The following is a 16,228-nucleotide window of genomic DNA, read 5'->3' as shown; positions in this document are numbered from 1 at the left end:
AGACCAGAGGTAATGTCGAGGCCCATAATCGTACGGTCGAACAATTCAAAGTGTCGAATGTGCAGGAGCAATGCCTATACTGTGCAAAACTACATTTCGACACATTAAATGTATAATTAAAATGAATAAATAGCAATAATAAAAAAGAATGATGGCTATTGACTAAATTTGTCTGCACCTGCATTTGCACAGTTAGTGTCATCCATGTTTTCACCACTGCTGAATTAAACTATTCAACATTTTAAAACTTTTTTCCCCTAGGAAAGGCCTACTGAGCTATATAGTTATACTGGTAGGAACCTCCTGGTTCCACCAGCCCACAGGGGAATATTGTGTCCGTCCGTCCGTCGTACATCTAAAAATGGGAGGGGTGGGGCTGGGTAGAGAGGGGAGGGTGGGGAGGGGCTGGGTGGGGAGGGAGGGGCTGGGTGGGGAGGGGAGGGTGGGGAGGGGCTGGGTGGGGAGGGTGGGGCTGAGTGGGGAGGGGCTGGGTGGGGAGGGTGGGGAGGGGTGGGGCTGGGTGGGGAGGGGCCGGTCACCCCGTGGTGCCCTTATAAAACTCGACGTTTAACCTACTCACGGAATACACCACGCCGCCGTTGACCCTGGCCATTGACCGAGCAACCCAACGTTCCTACCAGCTCCCTCCGCAGTGTTTTTTTTAGAAGCGACCGGGCCACAAATGATAGCCCAACGAAGTGACTTGCCATGGTGATGCACGTTGATTCCAAATGCGGAGAGAATAACCCGGAGGACCCGGAGAAAAATCCACGTGACCACGGGGAGATAGACACGCAAATTCCAAATATGCAACGGACCTCAGTGTCTGAATCGAACCCACGACCTCCTGTATACCAGGCGAGGTAGTTAACATCTCGCCACCGCGGCGACGTCCCCATACTTCGTGGTCCCAGGACATCACATTCGGTCCCGCTCCCTGCACGTGAGCTGATCTCGTCGCTCCGTTTCCTCCATGGGCATCCTTGGGTTGCGAATTCCGTTGCCAGTCTCATCCATCAATGATCATCGCTGCAAGCGTTGTGCCCCTGCCCAAGCCCAATTGATTTTCTTCAGAGTCAATACGATACGATATATACTGTCATTGTATCATCATCATCATGATCATCATAATAATATTGACATTAGCAAAGTGAAAAATACAGGTGTTTTGTCACGTAAAATAAATTGTCGATCTTAATTATTCACATTTTTTATATATATGCCCATAATTATAAACCTTGATTTATAACCACACATTGTGATCACATCAATCTTATGAGTTTATTTTGAGGTTCCAAGACTGCCTGAGGCCAACAAAATCAGATACAAATGAACTTGAAATATTTCTGTCTTGAGATTATTCCCCGCAGGTCAATCTAAAGCAATATTCTCAAACTCCTTTGTGACACAACTGTCCTCCACATTACATGGCTTTTCCTTGCTCTACTTATTTCATGCTCGTGTTGTTTGTGAAGGCACGATTTAAGCGGTTTTCTGCGGTATAGATTCTTCATGCATTGGTCACCAACAGGCTTAGATTCAACATCCATTGAAATCCGTTCAGTGCCGGGCGTCAAAATGGAGTTCAATCATTACCCAATCTGGTTTTACGTAAGTACTAAAACGCAATATTTAACTTTGACTCGTTTATTTCTGGTTATAGCCTGATGAGTGCAGCTGCCATGAATTTTATAAATGTCATTGTAATAGTTTTATATTTATCATTTATTTATCTTCTATGTATTTTAATTACATATTTTTCCGTGTTATTATGAAAACTGTATTCTAAAACTAACAGCCTTTCAATGACTGCAATTATTGTCTTCTCGGGGGTCAACACCTTAATTATTGGTAGCGTTCATTTCGACAATAAGTTCCTATTTCGTCAGTTTAAAGTTACCATTCGTTTCAAGAAAGAACTTTGTAAAATAGTATGTGATTCAATTTGAGAATGGTTGTTCAGAAGCATAATTTCATGTACAGGTGGCTGAGATAACATGCACCGAAGAGATGGACATCAGCTTGTGTTCAGGTGCTCGGTGGATTTAAGACCGCTAGATCATACGAGATTTGAGATGCCTTCATCTAGCAGTGGATTATTCCTGGTTGATGCTGATGATGATATTTTGTGGATGGTAAGCTCATATTTTTACACAGACAGTGAAGCTAACAATTCTGATGCCACAGCTGAAACTGAAAAACTATAGCATGAATTTCAACTAAAATACTAGAATTTGTATATCCAAAGAATTACGAATTATTATCCATACAAATAAATTGTACTAAATGTTGTATACTGTAAAACAAATGGAGGAAAATATAAACGGCAAGTAAAACTTCATTCGTGTACAAATCATTATTATTTGAAACGTTTTTAAACGTGTACTCTGAATGTAATGAAAGATTGATTTAACAAGCCAGTTTGCCATCAGTTATATTCTGGTTATCAACAAAAAAACTTGTTATATGTGTTTAGCAAGTATTAATTAATTTATCATCGTGACTCTGAACTGCCACATAACACATTCCTGCGGAGGGATCTGGTAGGAACGTTGGGTTGCTCGGTCAATGGCCAGGGTCAACGGCGGCGTGGTGTATTCCGCAAATATGGCCGACTTTGAGGGCGGGCACAAGCCGGCGTGAGTAGGTTAAACGTTGAGTTTTATAAGGGCACCACGGGGTGACCAGCCCCTCCCCACCCAGCCCCTCCCCACCCAGCCCCACCCTACCCAGCCCCACCCTACCCAGCCCCACCCCTCTCACCCCCACCCAGCCCAACCCTCCCCACCCAGCCCCTCCCCATCCTCCACTCCCCACCCTCCCCTCTCCACCCAGCCCCACCCCTCCCATTTTTGGATGCACGACGGATGGACGGACACAATAATCCCCTGTGGGCTGGTGGAACCAGGTGGTTCCTACCAGTATTAAGAATTACATTTGAGCAGTCCAGCAAAACGGATTCGTTTGTAATTAGCATAGTAACCCTTCTGTAACACAAGCCCGATTGCAAAATCAATTGTGACGTCCGTTGCTGTGTAATGAGCCATTTGGCAACAACGGGTTCATTCATCCCTAAACGCTCCGTGTACTTATACTCACGTAATGTTAATGATGCAGAGTGTCGACAATTAACGAAAGTTATGCACACGGTAGGTTTATGTTGCGAGTTGCATTAGCGTAAAGTGTACCCTGTGTGCATGTGTGAAATTGGTTGGGTATAATCTGCAAAGAGATGTATTTTGTCACCCACTTAGCTACACTGCTTCGTGGTTATTCAACAGATCTTTTTTTTTTCCACGGGGTTTTTAAACACCTCTCTGTTAAGCAACAGTTTCATTCAAATCTAACCTTGGATAGAGGACACTTTTGTTTGGTATGCTGAATTTTAATGCGATTTGAAGTATGGTATGGCTTGCAAAAGCACATCGGAATTAAGCTGGATCTGGTGATTTCTGAGTGGATCTAGGGTAATACGCATTGTGTAAGTTTTAGGCCAATACCAGACAGGTTTCTCTGTATTTAAATCCCAAATATAGCAAGTCACTGGTTTTGAAGCTGTTCCCCATTCATTCTGACCACCATATTTTATGTTTATATATGCATCATCAGGAGCAGCCATGATCTATCCACTGCTGGATGAAAGCCTTCCCAAAGCTGTCACCATATCAGAACTGTAGCTCCTGCACGCAAGTTGATCTCATTTAGTCCATTTCTACAGATGTCGATTCTTTTTGCGGCCATTCCTTACATTTGGTTTTCTCTCCGCTGCTAGTTTCACCCATCAGTGCCCCCGTTCATTCTCGCGACGTGCCCTGCCCAAGCGAACTTAGTTTGGGGGGTCACCAAACTTGAATAAGGATTTACGTGACAAACTTTACTAATTGGCTGTGTCGGGTGATGGTGGGTTTAACGACACGTTTATATTTACGCGTTCTCACCCAAAAGGTGTATTACGAACTTACTTTGCGAACTGGGATAGACCCTCACCTACCTTTATTTCCTCAATCCAATGCCAACCTCGTGAGGCGTCGTCTCAGCTCAACACGTTTCACCGACGAACTCGGTGCAATGTCATGCGTGTTACCCTCACTCGTAAGAATGTTTTGCTTTTAAACTTATGTTACAGTGTGTATTGTAGACAAAGACAAAGCTCCTCATTCATTTACTCGGTAAGAGCATTGTTTAAAGGATTTGGATAGTTGCACACACGAGGGATGTCACGTTTTTGTTTTTTTACCCAATAACACATTTATATAGCTTTATATTGCTAGGTGTGTAAGCTTAAAGTATAACCTGTGTTTATGTGTGACATTGTTTGGGTGTAAACTGCAAATAGATGTATTTGTTGCCCACTTAGCTGCACCTCTTCATACTTTTTCAACAGATCATGTTATTTTTGTGTTTAACATGTGGCTTTTATATTCGAGGAATCTACTGTGGAGAATGTGTCTCTCATGCTTAGGGGGTCAGAAAATCAAATAGGATTTCATTTCAGAAAATTCGAAAAGCAGCTTTTATTTAACAATAGATTCCCCCCAACCCCCACCCCCAAAGTTCTATTCCAACAAATAGTTTATGATGAAAAATAAGAATAGGTTTTACCCTTTCTGTCAATGAAACTGTTTCTAGATTTGAAGTTTTCGTGACTGCAAGGATTCATATTCTTTGGTTTTTTCGGTAAAGTCACGTAGGTAAAAAATAAATAAATGAAAAAACAACTAAATTAAATCACGACGTTTCGGAGGCAACACAAGCTTCCGTCTTCAGGTGGAACCGTTAGAGCCAAATTCACTGTAATAAGTGAAGAGAGCTAATAGAGAAACGCGACTATATAGGGTAAGAGGGGGAGCCAAGGTAGGAGGGAGGGGGGGGTTGCTGTTGAGGGATCGAGAGGGGGCAAGTGCTACGCTGAGTTAAGCGGATTGATAACATCTATTCATTATGCGGGAGAGGGAGGGTATTGGAGAACAAAGGGGGGCGGTAGATGGGCTGATTAATAAAACTGGTGTTAAGATGTTCAAACAGAAACATTTTGCAAGCAATCAAGTTCCCATTAACCACATTCAGTACTTGTGGTGAACATGCAAACAAACATCCTCTGATAATTATATATGCATTGTCTTTGAAACTGATTGGTCCACACCAGAGACAGCCTTCTTTAGGGCCTCGTCTCAAACAGTATTAGACCAGAGAACGCCAAAAGGCGAACAGCACAAGGACAATGCACTATGAGAAGTATTTATAGCTCGGGGTGAGCAGCTACAAAATGGGACCTTTTGATACTGGCAAAAAAGGTCCCATTTTGTAAATAGTTTATTCTTCCTAGTGTTCTCACAGCACTCTAGGGCACCACCTTCACGACCTCCTCCTTTCCACGTGCCCTCTTACACATTTCTCGTCATCCTCCTACAGAGCTTGCCAGACGTTTTCAAGTCTCCTTCCCTCCAGGTTCTCCCTCCAACAATAATAACGTGCCCCTTCTGTGCTCGAAAATTCCCCATTACTACCCTTCCTGTCCATCCTTCCAAAGTTACGTCCTTCATTCCCCAATTCAGATACACTATTCTCAGACGTTTAATCGTCTATTTAAACTGACCGAGTGTCATCTCCTTGCTGGTCCTTCTAGTTTACCAGACTGCACAGAGGATGTTCCACACGATTCTAACGTTCAATTTGCATCGCTGGGTTAACAGCTGGTTTCCCATGTTTCCCCCCATTCCGATTGGCTGAAGTTTGCATTCAGCTTTGGTCACAAAAAAAGTGTGTTTACATCTCTAAAAAAATCCATGCAAGTGAATTCGTCTATTATGGTCAGTTTCTCTACAACTATAGCAATTGTTAGTGTTGCACTTGTGTATTGGATAATCGTTTTATGTACACCCAAAAAGAAAATGTAAGTGAATTATTGATCTGGAAGGAAACTCGGTGATGTGGAAACCATTTGTCACACTATCTTAAGGCTAATAATTTTATGGGTAAAACAAATCTGATAAAACTGAACTCTATCTTTGCAGACTGTCTTAGTTTGATGCTGATTTAGCACCTAAATATCTAATGGTTTAGCAAACCCACAATGAAAATCGACAATAAGCCTACATGAGGCCTCATTAGGGGCTATTGACCAAAGTATTGAGCTCTTGTTTTTTAATCAGCTGCTGTTTTTTTCTGTCTCACTACAGCAGCTTTGAGTACTATTCGTGTAATATAAATCATCCAAAATATGTATTATTTTGTTTCCAGTGATATATGTTAGGCTGTCTGCAGGTAGCTAATAAACTGTCGACCGTTGAATTTCCGAGTCATGAAATAGCACACCTGCTGATTTCTGTTACCGTTTTAATATTAATCACAGCTATCTCGTGTGCACAAAGGTTGATGTTTTGCTAACGCTCCTAAAAAGTTGTTGTATACACATTTGCACCTGTGCATAAATTTGAAAAGCCCGTCATCTTTGCCAATGTGATGACCACACGATGTTAATCTCTGCTGCTCCCATCCGCTCGCCTTCCTTATTCGACCCCTTTCATGAGTTGATGTGCGTCAAATGTGTCCCAATTGACTTCACAGTTCATCCCTGGATTAACATGTCTATAGCATCACACATCCTCGTCCACGACAAGGGCCAGTCACTGTGCAACACAATAACTTCTCATTTGATCATCATCAGCAGTAGCCATGATCAATTCACTGCTGGTCGAAAGCCTCTCCTAAGTCGCCACTGGTGCCACGGTGGCAAGATGTTAACTACCTCGCCTGGTATACAGGAAATTGTAGGTTCGACCCCGACCCTGACGCTTGTATATTTGGAGTTTGCATGTTCTCTCCGTGGTCACGTGGATTTTTCTCTGAGTCCTCTGGTTTTTCCTTCCACATTTAGAATCAACGTCCGTTTAGAGAATTTGGCTGCTATACATTTCCACGTGATAAGCCACTTCATTGAGCTATAATTTGTGATATCCAGGTCACTTTTAAAAAGGAGCTGGATATCTCAGTAGGCCTTATCTGGTCAAATAAATTAGTTTAACAGTTTAATTGCTGCCTATTACAGTTCTGTCATGTAACAGTCTGCCGAGCACCTGCACGAGGATGATTTTAATCGCTCCATCTCCTTGGTGGACGCATTCTATTAATTGGCATCCTTTCTAAATGAGAATACAAGGATGGCTATTTTACAAAATTGGAGCTAAGAACCTGTTCTCTAATATTAACCATTCACGTGTACATGTTGTGTTTATAATTACATCACAATGCCTTGAAAATACCTTTGATCCTGTTTATCTTGTGATAATTATTATTCGTGTTGTTTTTCCAAGCAACATTTTATTGTTCGTAACATATCAATATTATGACCATGGTGCTAGTCCAGGGGCTGGAATCTGTCATGAGAGAAAAGCGATTGACCATTCCATCTCACCCACTTGTCAGTTGCCCTCAGGGGACCTGTTATGTGCATGCAAATGTTTGTGCATTCCCAAATTCGATTGCATCTGTAAATGACCACCAACCCTCGTGCAAACTAAACCCTAGGAATGCATTAATAAACGCTAGCGTAGCACGGATAGCTGCGGGTGATCCACCTTGCTCACGAAAACAATAGTTTTGCGTTGCTTGGGAACATTCCCGGTTATATGTAGCGGAATCCAGCATTGCCCGTGAAATGCTAAACGCTGCTGACATTGCGCTGAACGCTGCATCCATTGCGCTGTGTGTGTTTGCGGTGCCGCAGACAATCAGTTCAGGATGTCCATCCTGGAGCGACTGGAGCAAATGGAGAGGCGGATGGCGGAGATGACAGCGGCCCAGCAGCAAAAGCCGATGGCGGGCAGCGGAGAGGGCAGCAGCACGCAGGTGCAGGTGAGTTGTCTTTGAACTCCTCGGCATGCTTCTCTCTTTCAACTGAGGCTTTTCTCACCGCGTGGGTTTGCACGGCTGTGCCGCGACGGCTCTCCGATACACTTTCGGGTCGAGCCGCGCGACGTTCGGCACAGGGTCCACTGTGCTGGGAGCTTCTTAACATTAATTCGGTTTCCTGGAGAAGATCGCAGTACGCGGAGTGAAAACGTCGGACAGCGCGCCCAACAAAAAAGGCGGTACAACCGGAAACCCCATCTGAGAGTTGTTCGCTATTGTGAACAGGGTAAATGAAGTGGAGTACGTGGGTAGTTTTTTATTGACTGTTGCTGTTGAAGTGTCGTCATCACGAGAACTCCGGTTATCCTGGCAGCAGCAGCAGTGGCTTTTGGCTGGCCATCGAACTAAGATGGTAACTGCATCCTCGGACTTTCAGATGTGCTTCTGCGGCCGTCTGGATCTCTCTTCCATCCGATATTAGGAAGCCACTGGCAGCTATAATGCACTTTTAAATCTAGATTAAAAACGAATTTCGGTAGAACTGCTTTTTGTGTTTAGTTGGCTACGTATAGTGCGAAAGAAGTTCAACATACATACATATAAAGATGAAGTACATTTAATACTTTACTCTGATGGAAATGGTGATGCAAAAGTAAGGGAAGGATATTTTCAGGTTCCTACACGTTGTGACCAAAACCAAGCCTCGTTTGGCTACATTAGAGGCAAGCAAACAAGAAAGTCCAGCTGACTGTTGTTCATGATCTAGTACATATAAAATTAAAACAATGCTAAGTAGGATTAATAACGTGTCTCCATCCCTTCTGTGGCAGTTGTAATTCTGTGGAATGCCCCAAGTCTGAGCAATTATTTTCCATCTTGGAGAACTATCACACAACATAAATTAAATGGGATAGGGGTAGTTAGGATGATAATTTTTCTGATCTCACGCTAATTGAATATGTTCCTTTATGGAATAAATGCACGTATACAGAATGCAATGAAAATACCCCTAGTTAAAAAAGTATATATTTAGAACACATTAAAAATACTTAGTGTGGTCTGGAAGCGTATTATAAGTAACGCACTTTACAATTGTATGCCATGTAAAGGCAACGCTTGCTTATCAACTGTAATTAACAATCTATTGTTATATAATTACAATAACCCCCCTCCCCCCTCTGATCTCCGCACCTGTTTGGGTGACAGTGACGACGCCATCTTGCTCTATTTAGGACCGGAAGCATTTGGATCTCTTCATAATTCTGGCAAATCGCCCTATGATGCTGGATGTATAATTACCCGCAAAACGTCGTACTCAAATTGTAAATGTTGTGGCATACTTTCCAACACAGCGGTGGGCTGAAGTAGTAACTAATTGGCACGTGTTGTTTACGTCACAAACCTTACTGGTTGGCTGTGATGAGTGGTGGCGGGTTACGACACATTTATACTTACGCTATCTTACCCAAAAAAACCTATATTATGAACAAAAACAACATTGCACAGACTAGGTGGGAAGGGTGGGGTGGTTGCTACGTTATTGTACGAAATCTTTAAAAGTCCAAGCATACGAATTTCCACTCATGTATTTCTGCAACAACACAATCTTGATGAATGAACCTTTGGAAACCCACGGTGGCCACAGCTGTTTGCGCAGATGGCCGCTTGCCCCCCCCCCCCCCCCCCCGTTCAGTCATGAATCCCAAACTTGGGATGGAAAAAAGAGAAAGTCTGCCTCCGCGCTGATGAAAGGGTGCAAATATAGCTGGCCTTGCTGATGCGAGTCCGCTGATCTGCCAGTGACGTCAGCGACACCCAAGACGTTACTTCAGAGGCTAGATCTTTTCCGCACACCCGGGCTTTTTTACTACTACTACACGGGACGATTTGCTTCTAATTTTAGTCGGGTCTTGATAAACAGACGACTGAGTGTGGAGTCCCAGTTGCGAAATAGGCTGCTATTTGCGTACAGGGTGGGGGGAAAATGTTTTTTTCATTCGTGGCTCGGGATAAAGAATGACTGGCAAGTGCTAAAGATCTCACGGGGCGGCATCCTCCCTCTTCGCGTGTCGGATGGTACTCGTGATAGCTAGCCCGCTTATATGCCAGACCTCATGGCACGATTGCCTTGGTTGACGTTTCAATCTCTTTTCTGTTGAATTATTTTTTATTATTGTAGTGGATTCAACTGAGACGTACTATATAGTGGTGGTCCACCAGGCTAACCGCACTAATTACACGGTAACTAGCTACAACGGACCGGACCACAGTTTTGGTCCAGGTCCACGTGTTGGAGACTCTGTAGGACGTAGAACGTAGATTCTTCAAGGATTAGCAACAGCAGCCGGTCCCTCTCGGGGACCCGGCTTATATCCTCTGTGGCGTGGCTGGTTCCGCCCTTGTCCACGCCCACCTTCGAGAATGCTCGAGCAGGATCTCGGACCTGACACGTGACCACCCCTAGCCCCTACCTGGGGGCCCTGTGTAGACTTTACCGATCACGTGTCCTTCGGGGTCAACCAGAGTGCCATGTCCCGGAGTAACCCCATTCCCATGGCCGGCACTCTCACACCCTATCCTGTAGGGGTCGGCACTGCACGCAGAGCGTGGTGCCATCCAGCGCTGTCAGTCAGTGCTCACCGAGCCCCTCCAGGGCCGGCATTACACAGTGACATCCGCGATGTCACTACATTATAATACGTCAACATTGTATTTATATTTCGACTTGTCGTCACTATATATGTGTAAACAATGTCGAGGTGACCAAATCGAGAGGTGTCTTTGGAGTTCTTTTCTCAGAGCTTATAGCCAGGCTCGAGATGTATGCCCCGGTCATGGATTACATGTGCATGAGTTTAGACACATCCCACATCCTTTGACACTATTCATAGAAGACATCCAGGGTGAAATTTTGACATCAAACCCCGTCAAGGTAATGCTAAGTCAATGTTAAAGTAGTCAATATATCGATTGTATATATATATTTAATGTCCATTGCTCGGTCACCACATGAGCCACACTTGATGTTTGGGAATTACTCGTAAGTAGACAATACTGTCACCCCAAACTGGACTCACATTACCCAACTAATTGCACATATCCCACGAATGCTCTGTGGCATACCTAAACCAATCAAAGCATAATAAATAGGGAATATTTGTGCTTGTTTACACAATTTCATTAACTATGTTTTTTACATTGACGTTATAAATATCAGCTGTAAACATCTTCCGTGGAGTGTTGAAAATAAAATTAGCTACACAATGTAGGTTCTGTTATATCATTAGCGCATTTACTTTTTAAAAAAATGTAGAATATAAAGATATGTCTCTCTTGCATCAAGACATATGTTTTATAATGCTTTTTTAATCAATTGCATGCGCAAATATGCACACAAATTGACTAATCGTAGAGCTTGTGGATAATTCATTGTTTTATATTGCCTTTTAGTGTTAATTAAACCCTAAAAAAATAATGACGCACGTTATTATTGATGAGGATTTTGCATATTTATAGGATTTTCTGCTGCGGATATGCATAAACAATGCCAAGCACTTATCAATATTTATGAATCATGAGGTCTACACCTCCCGCCTGATATTAAGAGATATTTGGTTATGAATACTTCACTAACACACGAATGTGCATTACTCATTTGCTAGGTCCCAGCTTGCCAACAAGTGTAAAGTACACAAGTCCATAATACAGGGTTTTGGGGTTAGATCGCATAAATATAAATGTGTCGTTAAACCCGCCACCACCCGACACAGCCAATTAGTAAGGTTTGTCACGTAAACAGAACGTGACAATTCGTTACTAGTACAGCACACCGGTGTGTTGGAGAGTAAAACCCACAACATACCGCCTGTATCGGGTGGTGCCGGGTTTAACGATACATTTATATTTACGTGATCTAACCCAAAAAAACTTCTGTTGTGGATAATATTGGTCGCGAAAACATACGCATTAAAGTACATAAGTGTTTTTAAAACAACAGCAAGAATCACCGTTGCAATTGCACATTACATAGCGATGTCTACAGTTGCTTGCTGCGTTGGTAATTACCAACGGGGAATCACCTCTCACCGTGTCAAAATGCCAACACCTGCCACACTATTTAAATTTTCATCAAGCGTCAGCGACTGGAAGTCTCATTGTGCCGCCATGCATCATGCCGTGTTGGCGATGCCTACTACAGATGGACATCGCGCTCATTCAACATGTAAATTAGTGGGGAAGAACGGTTGATATGCACACTTGGCCTTTGGCTTTGAAAGGGCACACAATGTTGAGTGGGTATATCTCGCCTGGCTTTACATTGTTTCTAAACAAGGCTGAATGAAAGGAGGAATGACACGGAAACCTCAGTAGCAGATGGTAGGTATACATGCATATTACAAACTAAAAATATTTAACCAGGTAAAGCCTCCTGAGCTATACAGCTCTTATTCAGAAGCAACCTGCCCACAAATTATAGCTCAATGAAGTGGCTTATCATGTGGACATTTATTGCAGCCAAATTCTCTCAATGCGTGTTTCTAAATGTGGAGGGAAAACCCGAAGGTGCCCGGATGAAAATCCACGCGACCACGGAGAGAACATACAAACTCCAAATATACATGAGTCAGGGTCGGGATCGAACCCACAACCTACTGTATACCAGGCAAGGTAGTTAACATCTCACCACCGTGGTGCCTTTTGTCGCATTGTACGTATGCGTGGTGTACGACGATCGCTAAAGGTAGTGGATGGCTGGCACAATTTCGTGGAGCCCCTTGGCGTCTGTAAATTTGCCTTGGAAGGGGAAGAGAGATAAATATGAATCTGTCAAGCAAAACTTAATTCAGTAGTGTCTATCATGTGTATTAGACCTCCCCTCCTCCTCTCTGCCCATTGTGTTGGCGGGTGCAGTGGCTGGCCGCTTGCGCACAATCGCTCCATTGTGTTGGCGTGTGCAGTAATTGGCCGCTTGCGCACAAGCGCTTCCACGTCCATCGCCCACCCTTTTGGCCTCGCCCCCCCTCCCTCCCGATACGTTCCTTTCATTGGCTACCATAGTCTGATGAGCTCCCCCCTCCCTCTCCCTCCCCCCTCAACTCGCTTTTAAGGGATTACATCTTGAATCATTGCCTCACTTGATACAGCTAATCTGGCTGTGACGGTCCCACCTGATGACGGAGACTTGTGTTGCCTCCGAAACGTCGTGATTTTTGTTTTTATTTTATTTTACTTTCTACGTGACTTTACCGAAAAAACCTAAGAAGATGATTCCTTGCAGTCACGAAAGCTTCAAATCTAGAATCGATTAATACAAATTCAGAGGAAGGCACTTTGAGTGGTGTAGAAACACCATGTAGTTTTAATACCATAGTCATGATTAACAAATACTGCCTACTTAGCATTCAAAATAAGGCCATGTTTTGTTAACACTTTTACAGTAAAATTGAGCCCTTTAACTCAAATATTTACATTCATACTCTTGGGTTATTTCTATTTACATTCGTTAATCACATCGAAAGTTGGGTTGAAGCTTGAACTCGGGTTGTATGCAGTTATTGCTGCCAAAGACTGCTGGGATTCAAGGTCACAAGGTCGTGGCCATCAATTCCGTTGATGCCACCGCACCTGGCTTCACATCCTGCTATCTCCTGTGTCGTGGAACCGTTGCAAAGTCAACAAAGTCAACAAAGGCCATCCACCAAGATCTGCTCTTTCAGTATCTCGCCATCTGGCATCAATGAATAAACCTTGTTACCGTTGTGAAAATAATACCATTGTTTTTTTCTATCACCAGGATATTTCAGAGGGGTCGTTTTTATCGAGCATTCATATTTTACCAAAACCCAGATGAACCCAAATGCCTCCTGATTTGAATGAGAATAAATCAATTGGAGAAGCCTTCTAATTTAAAACACAAGTGAATGGACATGCAAATCATTAGGTTCTTATCTGTTCGGGCACAATCATTGCATTAAGTCTTGAATATATTTCAAACTGCCAGAGCGTTAAAACAACCTGGAGACTTTTATCCGCCATCAGCCATACATTATGCCCCTCAATTAAGCAGAGGGACTTGATACACACGTGGCGTGTCCGAAGGAGACACACGATGGATAGATCAGCTCATGAGCTAGACATTTGTTTTTGTCAAATCTGCCAGCTATAGTTTACATAGTTCATGTTACAGAACAGGCCTCAAAAGCAGATATCGCAGAGCTTACTCTGAGATCCCTTAAAGTAACCTTTGGTCCGCACGGTCAAGGAAGTATTTTCCCATCCGCTCTGCCGCTGAGAGTAATGTAGGTCACATGTCAAACTTATATTTTTCATTCTCAGAGCTGAATTTGAGACGAATGAAATGCAGAACCAAATGTAATGTGATGGGAGGGGGGGGGAGGTGAGCAGCTATGGGTGACCAGGCTAAGACCATAATTTCCAAACACTTGAGAGCCCAGTTTAGTCACAGGCAGCTGGCTGGGATTGAACCCAGGTTCTGCAGTGCCAGCTTATCGCTCTGTTATCTGAGCCACCCGGCCACCGTAGAGTTATTTTTGTTTAGACCAATGATCAATTGCAAAACTTATATTCATATTCAAATTCTCAACCACAGTTTTCAGCAATCCATCTTTTGTGAAAACACAACTACACTATTATAATCACTTCATTCACAATTTCTCCTAATGTGTGATATGTGTGAAATTTAAAGGTAAATATTTGGCTATCTTACAAATGTTCCTGTGAATTTAGTGCAAGTTTGTTAAAATCATGGCAATATTTGTGCAGCGCATTAATACTTTTATCCCGACATTTAGTTTGCAAATGATGTACTGTGCACACAGCCTGAATCATCTTCAAATAAAAAAAAACTGGTGAAATTTGATCAATAATAATTTAAAATATTCTCCGACTGGAAATGAAATCGTATGCGTATTGCAATAGTATAGGGGATTCACATTGGTTTATATCACTGGCTCGTGAAAGGAACCTTGAATTACATCCAGTGGAATCTTTTTTTAATCACAATCTGGCTATGCTGCCGGAGCAATTTAAAGTTCAAATTACAACAACAGCAACAACAATAAGAAAAGAAACTCAGTATTTAAGCAGGGATTGTGTATCATGGTGGGTCTCCTGTGGTGATCAGAGCACCCCTTGCCTAAAGAATTTGCTGATGGGGAAGACTTTTTGGGGGTGGGGGCTGGTTAATACTGCTTCTGGATGCATTAATTGTTTGCTTATCGAGGCAAATTTATGCAACCTCAAAAAAGCCTGATATGAACAGGAAATGTCAGTAATTTTCAGATTTTGGCAACAATTCAACCACCTCCTACTATCTACCACCAACCTGTCGTTTTACAATCTTTTCATTATAGTGGTTTAGTGTGGCTTTCCAAAAGTTAGACATCCTCCTGTATACTTCTAATTAAAAAAAGTTCGTATTTATCATAATGGTATAATTTAAAGTTACTTTTCAATTAGTTTCATTGTATTTAAAATATATTAATGAAATACAAAACAATACAAAGGTCCCCCGTATAGCCTTTACATACTGTTGGGGCAAGTGCAGTTAGCGAGCACCTATGAAGGCACAATGCGTGACCACCTTTGTCTCCCGTGTGGCAATGCTTAAACACCACACTAGCTACTCATTTGAGGCTGAGTCGACCGAGGAGAAGCCCAGGACTGGTTCAGATAATCGTCACTGGTGTTGGCAATTAGCGGGAATTGAACTCGTATCGCCGGGTTCGTAGCGCAGTGCGCTAACCGCTTCACTACCGCTTCCCACAGTGTAATGCAATTCAATACACACGGACATAGACCGCTGCATAAAGGCCACTGTGATTTTCAGCACAATGAAAGGATAACTCCTCACACATCTCCGTGATGCAATGTTTGTGTGAATGCGCCGACCTCTTTAACGTGGCAATGTGCCCGTCGTGCATAGGTCCAGCTCTGAATTAGCGCTCTCTGGTTGCCAAGCGATGGCTCACAAGCACTCGCCGTGCACTTCCCCCGGGGTACGGTGGCTTCAGTGGGTGGTTGCATGCCTCTCGGGGGGGTGGCAGGCGGGCCTTGCGTTCCCAAGTTACACAGCCAGCCTCGTCACTCCCACGTCGTGGGAACGTAACCAAACAAGTCCATTGCAGCAAAGGAGCAGCAGCTCGTTTGCTCATTCTTGAGCGTAAATATGGAGCGTGGAAATATTCGCAAGGGTGTGTCGTTTTTCAGTTTTTGTCTCAACAGGAACGACGTGTTGCTTGTTTGTCACTGAGAAATATTTAGCTTAAATTATATTTAGTTTAACTGAGATATCCGTGATGAGGCTTGAATTGAAGCCATTAGGCGGAGCAACGAGAAATGTCCACACTTTTAACAT

The 16,228-nt window shown here is 43.1% G+C and overlaps 1 protein-coding gene across 6 annotated transcripts in view; it reads left to right on the top strand.

Annotated features, from left to right (window-relative positions):
- The window catches only part of LOC144728326 (calmodulin-binding transcription activator 1-like), a 630,428-nt gene that overhangs the window by 553,500 nt on the left and 60,700 nt on the right, over positions 1–16,228 (top strand). For all 6 annotated transcript variants that reach the window (XM_078607684.1, XM_078607683.1, XM_078607681.1 and 3 more), the window contains one exon: positions 7,727–7,854. In XM_078607684.1, coding sequence (XP_078463810.1) covers positions 7,727–7,854 — 128 coding nt within the window. The remainder of the gene's footprint in view (positions 1–7,726; positions 7,855–16,228) is intronic.

The sequence above is a fragment of the Lampetra planeri genome, chromosome 28 (assembly GCF_965212315.1).
Source record: "Lampetra planeri chromosome 28, kcLamPlan1.2.h2, whole genome shotgun sequence".
NCBI lineage: Eukaryota > Metazoa > Chordata > Hyperoartia > Petromyzontiformes > Petromyzontidae > Lampetra > Lampetra planeri.
Note: the sequence above shows the minus strand (reverse complement) of the source record. Positions and strands in the feature narration are given on the sequence as shown.